We start from the raw sequence: 15,353 nt of genomic DNA, 5'->3' as shown, positions 1-15,353 counted from the left end.
AAATGGGAACAAAATTTATGGGCTATTAAAAGAAAGTATTAATTAAATTTAACAAAACAGAAGAATTTAGTAAAAGAAAAAACGATGGGCTAACGTGCGCAGATCCGTCCGGTGCGCATTATAGCCACATCCACTCTTGAAAAAGGGGTTTGCTTGCTTGCTTCCTTTGGTGGTCCATTTTGTTTGCTTGTCCTCCTCATCACCATTACTATTACCTAATAATAATAATTCTTATCCTTTGTGTTTTAGTAAGCTTCCAAAACAGATCTAATTTGGGTCTTTCTTGGTTTCTTGATTTTCCCATTTCAACATATCATCTTTTGAAGCAAAAGCAAGAGCCATAGTGGAGTTTGTTGAAGGATTAAGCTTTAGATCTTCAAAGGGTTGTTGGTGCTGAAGATAACCAAGGCAAGAAACATGGAAAAAGACCCACCAAGTTTCTTGTGTTTTTAAGAAAACAAGACTCAAGAAACCATCATTTTGTGGTTAAAAAGGTTGGATTTTTAGGGGAGAAAGTGGGAAAAAAGAACAATGTTGGCAGGGAGTCCTTCTAGTGTCCGTACAGCCACTAATTGTAATACTTTACTTAGGGAGTTGCAGGTAATCTTTCTTCTTGAAAACACAATCTTTTTTGATAAATTTGTGTGCTTTGGGGTACCCTTTGGGGTTTTTGACATGGGTTTGTTTTGAAAGTTGATGATTTTGTGTAATTTTGTAAATTTGGTGGTGTTTTTGAGTTTGAAAATGGGAATCTTGAAATGGGTATTGAATTTTTTTCTCAAATTCAGTGAATTTGGGTAATTTTTGTTAACCAATTTGTTTAGTTTGGGTTACCCTTTGGGTTTTTTGACATGGGTTTCTTTCAAAACTTGTTAATTTGGTGTAATTTTGCAAATTTGGTGGTGTTTTTGAGTTTGAAAATGGGAATCTTGAAATGGGTATTGATTTTTTATTCTCAAATTCAGTGAATTTTGGTAATTTTTTTTAACAAATTTGTTTATTTTGGGTTACCCTTTGGGGTTTTTTTTGACATGGGTTTCTTTCAAAACTTGTTAATTTTGTGTGATTTTGCAAATTTGGTGGTGATTTCATCTTTGAAAATAGAAATCTTGAAATGGGTATTTGAATTTCTTCTCAAATTCAGTGAATTTTGGTAATCTTTTTTTTTTTTTTCTCAAAACAGTTTTTTCCCCAACAAATTTGTTTATTTTGGATTCTTTGACATGGGTTTTGATTCAAAACTTGATATTTATGTGAAAATTTCCAAATTTCTTGTTTGAAAATGGAAATCTTGAAATGGGTATATGGATTCCCCTCAAGTTCAGTGAATTTTCTGTTATTATGTAGTTGGAATTTTAAGCAGAAGTTATGAAATTAAGGGTGTATTCTCTGTTCCCTGAAATTTAGGCAAGTTGTGAAATGTTATTTAATACATTTTTTATGATTTTGTTTATAATTTTTTGATTTAATATATTTCACATGCTTCCTGCTCTTCTTGTTTGATGAAAATTTGGAAATTTCAAAAACAGTAGTCATTTTTGTATTGGATTTCACTGACTTGTTATAGTACTAATTTTGTATAATATATACAATTTCAGAAATTCTATTACATATTTTGTGGTATATTTACTTAATTGTTCTAGCCAAGATTCTTTTACATAATTATGATAATAAAAATGCCCTTTTCAATTTCTTATTTGGATTATGTCATGTGGCAGCAAATATGGATGGACATAGGTGAAAATGAAGCCGAGAAAGACCGAATTCTAATGGAATTGGAAAGAGAGTGTTTAGAAGTTTACAAACGAAAGGTCGACGAAGCGGCAACTGCCAAGGCGCGCCTTCACCAGTCGGTTGCCGCCAAGGAAGCCGAACTCGCCACCCTCATAGCCACCATTGGTGACCTTAACACTCATTTTCCGGTAAACAAATATTATTAAATTTTAATCAAATTAGCCATCGTTGTCAACTTTATTATTTCTTGTACCTAATCCTAATCATCATGTTTTTATTAGCCTTTCAACCACTCCTTTGCTTTAATATTCTTTCTCTTTCTATATAGAGATGTACTTTGACTTTGAAAGTGAAGTGGATTTAACCTTATATAACCGGCTTCATAATTGTAATGATTAATAGAACTTTTACTTTTAAGAACTACACACCTTGAGTGTACCTTTGACTTTTAAGAGTCAAACAATAATGGCATAATTTTAACTAAAGGGTGTAAACGAGCTGAGCCGAGCTCAATGAGCTCTAATTTTAAAGCTCGAGTTTGGCTCGGGCTCGCTTATTATTTAATTAATTTTGTAATTTATGTACTTATAATTATAATTATAATTTTTATAACACAATTATAATTATTTAGTTCTTTTTTAGATATTTTTATGTATAATAATATATTAATTATTATTTTTATGTACTTATAATTAATTTTCACAGTTATAAATTATTTAGTTCTTTTTTTGATAATTATATATATAATAATTAATATTATGTGAATATATATTTAATATGTTAAAAGAATTATCTAACAGAAAAGTTCGTTTAGGCTTTTGAGCCTACTCGAGATATATATTTGATGCATGGGCTCGGGATCGTTTATTAAACACGCTTATTTTTAGGCTCATGCTCATTTAAGCTCAACTCGATTTGAGCTTTTGGCCAGCCGAGCTCGAGTAGCTCACGAGTGGCTTGGCTTGTTTAAATGAGCAATAGTATTTATAACTTGGCTTAAAAGTGTTCTCTTCTTTCATCGAATCATACAGATAAACATGGAAAACAAATCATCATCATTGAAAGCTCAACTTGCAATGGTCACACCATTGGTAGAAGATTTGAAAGTCAAAAAGGAAGAAAGAATCAAACAATTTGCAGATATAAAGAGTCAAATTGAAAAAATTAATGGTGAAATTTCGGGATTCAGTCAATTTGCAGATTCATTGAATCTTGAAGAACAGGACTTGTCACTCAGAAAACTTGGCGAATACCAATCTCATCTTCGAACTCTGCAAAAAGAAAAGGTATGATAATTAACAAAGGAAATACTAATACTATTTGCAGAGTTGCATAAAGCTACAATCTTTTTATAAAAACTTGTTGAATTTGATAGAATTACATAAGCTACACTATTTTTATAAAATCTTGATATACTTTATAGAATTATATAAAGCTACAATGTTTTTGTAAAGTCATGATATATTTATAAAGTTGCATAAAGCTACAGTTTTTTTATATATATTTTGATATATTTTATATAAGAGTTACATAAAGCTACAATCTTTTTATAAAATCTTGTTACATTTTATAGAATTACATAAAGGTACAAACTTTCTATATAATCTTGATGCATTTTATAGATTACATAAAGCTACAATCTTTTTACTAAATCTTGATGTATTTTATTCGCAGTCGGAACGGCTTCATAAAGTTTTGGCCCATGTGAATGAGGTGCATTCCATGTGTAGTGTTCTTGGGTTGGATTTTGGTAAAACAATTAGTGAAGTGCATCCAAGCTTGCACGGTACAAGCTTAGAACAAACAACAAATATAAGTGATGGCACATTGGAAGGTCTAGAAAACGCCATTCTTAAGTTGAAAACCGAGAAAAAAGTGCGGTTTCAAAAGGTAAAGTCAAATTAAAACTTGAAAAACCTTATTAGTTGTATGTTTAAACTAAGATTTTTATTATTTATTTATTATTTTTATGAAATACAGCTGAAAGATATTGCTGCATCATTATTTGAACTTTGGCAAATAATGGATTCTACAAAGGAAGAAAAGAGTTACTTTTCAAAAATTACTTCGGTTATTAGATTATCCGAAGCCGAAATTGTGGAACCGGCAGCTCTGTCGTTGGGGATTATTCAACAGGTTTAACTTCTTTGTGTTTTTTCTTGTTAAATAATATGATAATATAATGATAATAATAATAATAATAAAAATAATAATAATCTTGGCAGGCATCACAAGAAGTTGAAAGGTTGAGTAAACTGAAAGCTAGTCGAATGAAAGAACTAGTTATGAAAAGGAGATCTGAGTTGGAAGCGTTATGTCACAAGACTCATGTCGAGCCCGATCCGAGCACGGCTATTGACAAATCTAATGCAATGATAGATTCAGGTAAATGGGCCTTAGTTATTCAAAACTTAAAAACTAAAAACAGTTCTTTTATTAAAATAACTAAAAAATGGGTACAAAAATAGGGGTGTTCATTATTCGGTTTAGAACCATGTAAACCGGACCGAAACTGAATACTCAATTCGGTTTTCGGTTGTGCAAACTCTGAATTTGGTTATAACTAAATAAAACCTCTATCAACAGTTTAACAGAATATCCATAATATTTTTTATAAGGGTCATATATGTTATGTTCACTACTTCAGAAGTTTTTGTTTTTTCTCAACCGTATGTTTCAAAATCCCGACTCAAAATCTTTTATACCAACATAATTAATCTTTGTACAATAACAAAATAAGCTAGTCACTTGATAAAGATCATACCAAGTTACTTATCTCTTTATGTATTACTGGTGCATTATAATAAAATTTTAGAAGTAAACTATTTTTAATATTTTTTTTAGCCAAAAGGAATCAGTTCAGTAAAATTCGGTTGAAATCGGTTTATTTGTAGGTCTGGTGGACCCGAGTGAACTTTTGGCGAACATCGAAGCACAAATTAGTAAAGTAAAGGCTGAAGCTTTGAGCCGAAAGGAAATCATGGATCGGATAGAAAGATGGCTCTCAGCATGTGAAGAGGAAAATTGGCTTGAAGATTATAACCTGGTAATATTCTTTTCCTTTTTCTTAATTTCAAAAAGACCAAAATACCCTACACTGGAGCTAACTGAAAAAACTAACACCAGTTAGGGGAAGGGCGTAAACTATGACAATATACGAACATAAAGGATGATTTCTGTTATTTCCTTGGTTTTTCTAATTAATATTTAAAGTTATAGCTGTTGACTTACTTTGACTTTTGTTTTTACACCCTTAGGATCAAAACAGGTATAGTGCCGGAAGGGGAGCACATCTTAGTTTAAAACGGGCTGAACGGGCCCGAATCGCTGTTAACAAGATTCCAAGTATGTGTATTCTTCATTTGCTTATAACATCATCCATTTCATGTTTTCTAGTAATTTTTTAATTAATCTATAAAATAACAGCAATGGTTGACAATCTAATATCTAAGACACTCGTGTGGGAAGCTGATAAAAAACAGTCATTTCTTTATGACAGGGTGAGTATTCTTATGCAACATAGTTGTAAAAGTTTTGTTTTTGTTTCATCATTATTATCCCAGATGTTGATTTTGATTTATTAAATGTTTTGTGTAGGTTCGTTTGGTGACGATTTTGGAGGAATATAAGCTAACGAGACTACAGAAAGAAGAGGAAAAGAAGCGATTCAGGGTAAATCATTGTGTTGTTTTTGTGTCAGGCGGTTGGCTAACGGGTTGAAACGGGCCACTTTGCTATGGTTTGGCCTGCACGGATATTTTTTTTAATTTATTTCTTTCAATAAATATTGATGCATTAATTACGACTAGGGGTGTGCATGAAATCGAAAAACAGATATGACTGAACCCAAACAAAAACCAACCGTTTTCGTAGAGAGCAAGTTTTCGGCTCGGTTTTGTTTTTGCATGTAATTAAAACTGAAAAAACCGAACCATGATTATGGTTTTTCATTTCTAATAATAATTTTGAATGTTAAGTAATTTACAAGAGTTTTATAAATAGTGTAACCCAAACATTTTAGCCCAAATGTTTAGGCCCAAAGTTTTAGGCCTAAATTCATTATTTTGGGCTGATTTTTTCGGCCCTAAATTTTTAGGCCAAATGGTAAAACCGATACCGAACACAAACTAAAACCTGGAAAAACCGTAAAAAAAAAACCCTGGAAAAACTGTAAAAAACAAAACCAAGTGATTTTCAAAACCGATATTTCGGTTTGACCCCAAGACTGATGATAGTCATTTGACCTGTTCCCACTTATTAGCTAGTATTTTTCAAATCGGCACATTCGGCCCGTTTGAAATTAAACACAAATGATTCAAAAATAAACAGGTCATAATTACCACCTAAAAAGCCCGTTTTTGGCTCCCCTTCACGCATGAGAAAAAGAATGGTATTATATTATTAATATTCATTTACTCTTGCACAGGACCTAAAGAAGCTTCAAGACTTGCAACTTACAGAACGGGAATCCATTTACGGGTCCAAGCCCAGCCCGAGGCGAGCCAGCAGTTTTCGGATGTCGAGTAACGGGTACCGTGGAAACAGAAATGGGTTGATGACACCGCAACCTCGCAGAAACTCGGTTGCAAGTCCAACAACGGAGCCCATGACTCCCCGTTCGTATTCAGGCCGTCAAAACGGGTACTCCAAGCAAATGAGACGGTTAACCACCGCCCCATTAAACTTTGTGGCTATACCCAAAGAAGACACAATATCGTTTTCATCCGTATACGATTCTGAGCCCGGGTCCCCCCTTCAGAGCTGAATCTTTGAAATCATTAACCGGTATGTCTTACTTTTAAACTTTGGGTGACTTTTGATCCACTTGACCCGTTTGACCGAATTGACCCGTTAAGGATAAAACATAACCCAAGTTGACCTGTTTATAAGCAATATGCCACCGTGGTCTTTTTTCTTTTTTCCTCTCTTTAAGTCTTGGAATAATTAAAATAATCAAAACATATTTAGGTAGACAAAAACAAATTATATATTAGAGCATATAGTTATGGCGGTTAGTTAGTAGTTACGTTTTTGTTATATGTTGTTATTCCTAATCGTGCTACTATATAGGAGGCATGACTATGTACATTTTAATAATTGTAAAGTTTTATCATTTTTCCCACAATAAGTGTGTAAAACGATGCTCACTAGAATTGATAAAATGTACAATGCAAGGCCTACTATATATAGACCCGAATAGGAATAATAGCCTGTAATTCAAATGTAACAATAATTATCTGCCAAAACTATACGCTCAGTGTTTATATATTGATTGTGATGTTTGTCTCCCATAAGTTTGAATATGTTGGCTATTCAAGGTGGCATATTGCTATTAACGGGCCTAATACTAGCGTCTTTTAATTTGGAACATTTGAAAAAAAAAGCGAAAAATAATATGTGACGGTTGGTTGATGCAGCAGGAAGGAAGCTTGTGTTGTGTGTTGATTGGAGTAGAGACAGGAGCAGAAAGGATGTGAATATTTGAAGGGTTGGGTTGTACACTAGTTTTTTATGATTTGAACAGCAGCTGACAGTTTAGCAACAGAGTGTGGTGGATATAAATAGGATTTGTATGATGTTTGTTTGGCAGTTTACTTGTAATTTCGTATCCGTCCGTGCGTGCTTTTTTTTTTGTTTTGATTTGATGGCAATGGTCATCTTTGACGCGGTTTCATAAAATCCAATAACTTGTAATATGATATCTCTGCATTTTACTGTTGGGTGGTGGTGGTTTTGGCGGCGGTGTGAATTCTGGCTTTTACCAGTTGTGGGCTGGTGATTTTATAAGGTCCGAGGTTATTTGGTAAAATGTAGAAATATCATTGGTAAAATGTAGAAAAATAAAAACACGATGATCGCCTTTTCATTATTTGCGTTTTTGTGGCTTACGGGCTGCAACTAATTGTGAATTACCATACAACATACAATGAAACAATGTGTGTAGAATGTTAATCAACGTCGCTATGAAGATGATAAGCCGAGTAAGTAGTGAGCGTTTAAGAGATTTCTACACGCGATTGCTTGTGCTTTTATGGGGACAATTCGTTGGTATTTCGGGTATATAGAATGGCATTGAACCGGCAAGTTTGTATGTGTGATGTGTGTTTTTTTTATTTCTTTCTTTTCTTTTCTTTTCTTTTTTTTTCCAAAATAGCGGTAGAGATGTTTATATAGGTCTGTTTGATCAATGGGTCACGTTTGTTTAGATTACTCATAGACCATACGCCTTGCAATGAAGCGTGTGCAAAATGATAAGTATGCTATTAGAAGACGTCATAATTTAAAATGCGAAAGTTTATCCATGAGTGACACAGTTTATGAACTCGCCAACTTCGTAATCTAGACAAACACTAGATTAATATGCTATGCTACTTTGTAGAAAACTATTTCATTACAACAATGCGCCATTTAATCGACGAATGTGAATCACTTGATTAAATAGGTTTTAAAAACGTAGTTTATCTTGATCATTTTCGCTAAAACACACATCATTTTTCACCGACAAATAAAATCTAATTATAAGTCTAATCATTCAGGCATACCTAGAATTTAAGCTTCTAAAGTAAACCAAGCATTCAAAGAATCAAAGTAAACCATTTAGAGGATTAAATTGGCAAAAACCCAATTAAACATTGTCTAACATATTAGAAAATAAAATGTTGTCTAAGATCCTAACATATTAAAATCAGATTAGATTTGAAAAAAATAAATAAAATAGAGTTGGATTACCGTTGAACCTAGGGTGAGCAGAAAACCGAATTAATCGAATCGAAATCAAATTAACCAAAAAATTGCACCGAAAAAATCGAACAGAAGCATTAACCGACGGTTAACTTTATGTTTTTTTTTGAAAAACCGAAATTTCAGTTTCGATTCGGTTATCCATTTTTAAAAAACCGAAAAAAAAACAAACCGAACCGAACCGATTGATGATGATAAAGATTATCAAGATGATGAGGAATGGACTAAACTTTTAAGATAAATAAATAAGATGATGAATGAAGATCGGGACTAAGCTTATAGTTCCACGCTTTAATTTTTAAACTTTTAAGATAAATAAATAAGATTATCAAGTTTTAATTTTTAAACTCTATTTTGCAACTTTGTATTCATATAGTTCCCCCGTACGTCGTAACACGTGCCTATTTTTGTTTTTTTGAATTCAATATATATGTGGACCGTGGTATTCTAACACGTTCTTATACAAGCTTAAAATATGTATTTTCATTTTTCATTTTTTTTTGCAATGTCAACACAAAAAAACTGAAAATAACCGAACCGAAACCGAAATTAACCGAAAAACCAGAAAACCGAAAAACGAACGGTTTGAATATTCAAATAACCGATTACTTCAGTTTCGATTTGGGTTTCGCTTAATAATTGAACCGAACCGAACCGTCTCAGTTCTACTTGAACCGGTCTTGTTTTACACACTTGGTTTAAAGTGGTTATTTTAATATTTTAATGATTTTCCTAAAAAGTTTAATAAATATATTTACAAACAAAAATGATATACTCACCAAGTGTTGGTAATTAAACCATCAACTTTGAAAAATAAAAAATAAAAACGGTTTACTAATTAAGGATATAAGCTTTGCATTGAAATTCAAACGGCAGTCAAAATTCAAAAAATTATAGTTACTAAATAAAGATAACCGCAAATAACGTACACCATAAAATCAGAGAAAAACTAGGAACACAATCATTTGATGTATAATAATAAGAAACATCACAAACACAAACTTCATACACAACGGGTATTGATTCAAGAACATAAAAGCCGTAAACGGTGGTCGGTGGCGGGGACGACACACGGGAACCAAAAGAACGAGAAAAAAATAGTAATGTGGACGCTCAAAGGAGCCTCCAACGCGTTTAAAGACGCCAGAAGTCTTTTAATCGCTAATTTTACCCCTCGTTCATCATCTAGGAATCCCGAGATTGAGGCTGCTGTCATAAAAGCCACCAACCATGATAATTCACGTGTTGATTACCGGAGTGCCCAACTCATATTTGCATGGATTCGCGTGTCGGGTCATTATATCCGTCCTGTGATGTCAGCATTGACCACCAGGATGGAAAAGACCCGCACATGGACAGTGGCATTAAAAGGCCTCATGCTTTTGCATGGGGTTTTTACATGCAAAGTCCCCGCCATTCAAAAGATTGGCCGTTTACCTTTTGATCTCTCGAATTTCAAAGACCGACGACCGGATATGCATAAACAGGAAGCGTTCATTCGCGCGTATTACAAGTATCTCAGTAAAAAATCGGCTTTTCTGGCGAAACATTCCGAAGATAAGAAAGATGGAAGTCTTAGAAGGGGGAACAAAGAAAGACCAAAGCAATGGTCCATGATGCAACATTTAGCATGGTTGGAAAACCTTCAAGGTTTGCTTGATATGTTGCTCGAGATCAAACCGCAAGGCGAGAAGATGATGAACGCGTTGGTTCTCGAGGCGATGAATTGCATTGTGCTCGAGATCTATGATATTTATAGCCGGGTATGTAACGGGATTGCTGCGGTTCTTGTGAGGATATACTCGATTGGCAAAACCGAGGCTGGGATGGCAATCTCGGTTTTGAAGAAAGCGTCATCACAGGCTGAAGTTCTGTCTCGCTACATAGAATTTTGTAGAGATCTCGGTGTTGCGAAAGCGGCACAAAGCCCGAGAATCGTGCGTATCCGTGATGACGATATTCAAGAACTCGAGCAAATAATAGAAAATGCTGCGAGTCGACGTGAATCAAGACAATCGAGTCCAAAACACGAGGGTAAATCCTCTATATCGGCCGAGGAGATTACTAAAAAGCTTGAATCATTGCAGCTTGATGTAACCTAAGGTCACGAAACAGCAGTTGGTCTTGAAGTTGGCCGTGATTCTTCGGTTGTTAAAGCTTCTTGTTCTTATTGTATAACCTTCGGAATGATTGTTTATAAAGCGATTGATCAAATATATATGCGAATGAAGTTAACATCAAAACACACGTGTGAATGATCTCGATTAATACATTTAGTTAAGCGAATCATATTCGACTTAAGAGGTTGGGTTGATCGTTTGGTATCTACTTTGTATGTCGGTATCAATTTGTCAACCCGCAAAGAAAACCATTAACACCCCTAGACTTTATAACACGCCGAATAATTGTCTATAAGCCAGTTGATCAAATCTGCATCCGAATGAACATATGCATCTTCCGAAACGCTACACGTAACCACAAGCCGATCATAAACATGTTCAAATCAACACAAGCGCATAACCTCGATCGACCCATAGCCCATAGCAACCAAGAACTATACAGAAACAGTTTTTAATAAAGAACACCAGCAAAAATTAGCAAGTAACAACAACGTCAGCTTAAATTATACCAAACTAAGAAAAAGAGTTCATAAACAATAAATCTACTGTCAAATTCACCAAGGCATTGTCTTTTTTTCCCATTAAAAAAAAAACCAGTTCCAGCCGCCCCGAAAATGCCTAAACCTCGAAAAAAGGTAAACAACAAGTAAACCTCCAAACAAAGCCTAAGACATATATACACTTACAACAAACCACCACTTCATTTCCTTAAAACACTTACCTTATTGTCACAAACTTATTCGTCCCGTGTTTCGCCCAGTACGCCCTCAAATCAATCGCATCCGCAAAACTATACCCTTCCGACGCCAGTTTCTCTAGAACCTTCTTAAACGCGCCCTGACTCATCTTCCGACCCGCAATTCTCGCACCACGGCGTTTAGTACTCATTGGTAATGGGTACATTGATATGGTCGTGGTGCAGCATGCCGACTGCCACCCACCTAACCCCCATCGGTAACACTGCTGTGGCGCCCCTGTACACGTGCACACGGGTATCGGGATTCCTGAAATGTCCATATCCACGCCGTTTATCACCACATCCATGCTTCGTTTAATAGTTTTCGCTCGATGGTTCGTGTTTTGTTTCGGTGTGGACGCGGGTTTTTTCGGTTTCTTCTGTTTCTTCGGTCCCACGGGTTTTAAGCCGGTTGCTGATCCTCTTTTTCTGATAGAACCGTCGTCTCCGCCACTGTTACCGTCACTGCTAACGCCGCCTATGTCGCCAGCATCTTCACCGACAACTACATTGTTTATTACAGGTTCTTTTGATAAATCGAGTGGCGGGTGCATGTGGATTGAATGAGAGGCTGAAGTACTCGGAAGGACAGAAAAATTACTGTTTCCGGGTAGCATATGAAGGAGTCTTTCGCGTTGAATCCACCCGTCTCGCATCATGTAGTGCATGGGCATAGGCGGGTCGGACACCACACGTGTGTGCGGGTGATGGTAAGTTGATACATTCGGGTTAATCATGACGGGATTTTCGCGTATAGAGAACGGTTTGTGGTCTCTAGGGTCTCCAATTGGTGACATGAGTTGCAGACCAAGATGTTCCTTAAATGGTTCATAATATCCCCAATTTCGCAATCCATCATCATCCATTGCAACTAATATTCATGCAAATAAGCAACAAAAAGATCAAATGATTAACGTTTTAATATGAGAAATAACATCCTGGCAAATGAAGTAGAAACGCAGAAAATAGAATAATAAGTTAATAACAAAAGAATCAGAATCGGCAACAAAATAATAACAAATACTTATAACAGCAAAAGAAAAAAAAACTAATAATAACAACAAAATTTAAAACAAGTACTTATAATGTCTCATAATAAAAAATCAGCAAATACGAGCAAAAAATAAGAGTAAATACTTATAAAAAAATAGCAATTGGTTCTCACTGTTTTCATGTTAAAAAGCATTTGTATTTGATCTTGTATTTAATACTGCATTTTTGGTTTTTGTACCCAAAGTAATTTTATTCGCTTTTCCCTTTTTTTGTTCTTTTTTTTCAATTTTTATTAACTATGTTGCTTTTTAATATAAATGAATTAAATTTTAAATAATAATTTTGTTTACTTCATGAAAGAAAAAATCATTAACTTTTGTTTTAAGTTAAATAAAACGAACCAGACATGTTTCAATGTTCAATTGGGCATATTACGGTATCACACCGATATAGTAACAACCAAATATCCACCGTGTCCACTCTGCAGCGTGTAGTAAGGGTGTGTACCGTGTACGGTTCGGTTTAGTTATTAGCCTAAACTAAAACTAAAATCCTAGGTTAATCTAATTTATTAGCCAACCGGTTTTGGATAATCAATTCGTTTATTCAGTTAGTTTGTCGACTTTCAGTTCGGCTAATTTCGGTTAATAACCAAAACCAAACTTTTGCTTAAAAATACATAAAATCGTGGTATAAATACATGAAATGGTAAAACATGATATATAGATATAAAAGCTAGAAATATATGAACATATGAATGGGTCGGTTCGGTTCAGTTCAATTAATTTCGCTTAACAGAGGGTACAAAAAACCGAGATTTTTAGTTAATTCGGTTTCCATTTAATTCAATTTTGGTAAATTCTGATTCGGTTTCGTCGGTTTTCAGTTAACGGTTCGGTTTCCAATTTAAACATGGCGAAACAACCGAGGCCTAAAAGCTTCGATCCCGTAGACCCGATGAACAATTTCAATAACCCGCTTTTATTAAAATCAATATAGTTTAAAAGTAATGCAACAAATTAATTTTATTATTATTTATTTAAAAAAAAGCCCCAAATTGTACAAGCAGATCTGATTTCTAGTGATTAAAAATACCAGATCTAAAATAAAATGTGACAAAATAAACAGATCTACAATACAAATTCAAAGTTTCAAACACTAGCAATATCATCGATTAATAATATAGAAACAATAGACAGATTCATATGGAATCAAATGTTCAGATCCTGAACCGTAACAACATTAAACAGATCAAATGTTTTTTTAAGGTGAGAGAAACAACAGTTCGTGTGTGCGTGTGTATGTATTATATATATATATGTATGTATATGTGAGAGAGAGGGTGAGAGAGAACTTACTTGGTGTGGGTAAACAGTCTTTTTAGGGTTATGGTGTTCGGAGAGAGGAGAGAGAAAGGAAATGGGAGTTTAGTTTAGTTTAGTTTAGTTTGGGTTGGGTTTGAATCTATCAAACAATAATATTATTTTCTTAAATAAAAATAAGGAAACATGTTCGTGACTGTGTTTGGTTGCTTGCACTTGCCGCACATGTGATCCAATCCCAAAGTCTAAAACCATTTTCTTTTGCTACTTGCAACTACCTATTTTTTTTCTTAAAACATTTTTTTTTAATTTATAATGATCACTAAATTAAAAAATGTTGGCATAAGATGATTAGCATGGCTTAGGGCCGGAAATGTAGACACGATACACAAATGTATGGCTTAGGGCCGGAAATGTAGACACGATACACAAATGTATGACACAAACTTACACGAATTTAACATGTATCTGGTATGACCTTACCCCAGGTTTCGTGTATTAAACAGGTAAACACGAATCGACCTATTAATTTTTTGTGTTTAAACAAGTAAAATACCCGTTTATCTGTTAAGTCTCGTTAGTACATGATTAGATTTTTTTTATAAATAAAAATATATAATAATATAATATAGACAAACCCTTCTCTGATTCTCCCTCTCCTGATCTTCGGAAGTCGTAGCCCTTCGATTCTCCAGTCTACCTCTCCACATATCTGATTCTCTTATTCTTTGGCAATCTGACTTCCTCGCAGTTGTAACGGCTCCATCGGCCAATGAACGGCCGAACCCATCCCCGATTCTTCGGCAGGTTCTTGCCTTATCGTGTATACATGATATCAACAGGTTCGTGTTCGGGTTTGTGATACGTGTGCACGATAAGTTTTCGTGTTGTGTACATGTATACATGTTTCGTGTTCGTGTCTTATCGTGTATGGGTATACGTTATGTAAGTTAGTTAATATGGTGATTAACCATTTTTTTTCCTTTTAAAAATTATGATACCGTGAAACGACGAAATGTTTATTTAATTTCTTATTGTTGACCTTTACATGGTGTAATTGTTATGGGTTGAAATGAATTCGGGTCATGTAACACCCTACTTTTGATAATAATAAATAAAAGAATTTTATTTATTTAATGGTGTGCTATTATTTAATTAGGTTAAAAATAATAATAAGTTGAGTGTGGGTTTAGAAATAAAAGATGGATTAAAGGATGGTGATGGGCCTTAAAGTCCATGGGCTTAAGGGTATTTAAACACCCTTAAACCTCATAAAACCCTCATTTCCATCATCCTTGCCTCCATACACACTAAAAAACACACACGAACACTCTCCTTCAAATCCAGATCTAAATCCGAGCTAAAGGAGGGCAGATTTCGTGTTCAAGCATCATCGCAACAAGGAACCTAACACGATTCACATGCTGATTCAGATCCGAACCAAACTGGATCCAAGAAAATGTATGTTTTAAGATAAAAGGTTATGTATTTGATGTCGGTTTGCCATGAAAATCGATAGGGTGCTAGATCGGCTTATATTAAGCAGGAAAAATACAAACTTTACTAAAAAAAAGTTATGAATGTTGTTTCGGATAAAACGGACAAGGTTAGACTCAACAAAAAGACGGGTAAATGAAGTTCGTACCATGTAAGAACTGATAAGTAGAGTTGTTACAGTCCGTAACTCGTTGTAGTAGTAAAACGGGC

The 15,353-nt window shown here is 34.4% G+C and overlaps 1 protein-coding gene and 2 pseudogenes across 2 annotated transcripts; 2 read left to right on the top strand and 1 right to left on the bottom strand.

Moving 5' to 3' along the window:
* The first annotated feature begins 408 nt into the window (after nt 1-408).
* Nucleotides 409-7,430, top strand: LOC143573754 (65-kDa microtubule-associated protein 6-like). Its single transcript, XM_077058555.1, has 12 exons — nt 409-600; nt 1,719-1,922; nt 2,766-3,020; nt 3,409-3,624; nt 3,715-3,870; nt 3,960-4,119; nt 4,629-4,780; nt 4,992-5,079; nt 5,161-5,234; nt 5,332-5,406; nt 6,161-6,519; nt 7,152-7,430. Exons 1-11 carry the CDS (start codon nt 532-534, stop codon nt 6,497-6,499), a joined length of 1,788 nt encoding a protein of 595 aa, XP_076914670.1. The 5' UTR covers nt 409-531; the 3' UTR covers nt 6,500-6,519; nt 7,152-7,430.
* Nucleotides 7,431-9,578: 2,148 nt separating this feature from the next.
* LOC143572546 (putative clathrin assembly protein At1g25240 pseudogene) lies at nt 9,579-10,577 on the top strand (annotated as a pseudogene).
* A 729-nt stretch (nt 10,578-11,306) lies between these two features.
* Nucleotides 11,307-13,767, bottom strand: LOC143573100 (protein BASIC PENTACYSTEINE1 pseudogene; annotated as a pseudogene). The gene is made up of 2 exons (XR_013142370.1): nt 13,683-13,767; nt 11,307-12,202 (listed from the first exon to the last, which is right to left on the bottom strand). The product of XR_013142370.1 is annotated as a protein BASIC PENTACYSTEINE1 pseudogene (transcript).
* Between the last annotated feature and the right edge of the window lie 1,586 nt (nt 13,768-15,353).

Source organism: Bidens hawaiensis, unplaced genomic scaffold (assembly GCF_021521415.1).
Source record: "Bidens hawaiensis isolate Kalapana, Puna unplaced genomic scaffold, B.hawaiensis_p1.1 tig00001382_1, whole genome shotgun sequence".
Taxonomy (NCBI): Eukaryota; Viridiplantae; Streptophyta; class Magnoliopsida; order Asterales; family Asteraceae; genus Bidens; species Bidens hawaiensis.
The sequence above is the reverse complement of the archived record's forward strand: the minus strand, read 5'-3'. Positions and strand labels throughout refer to the sequence as shown.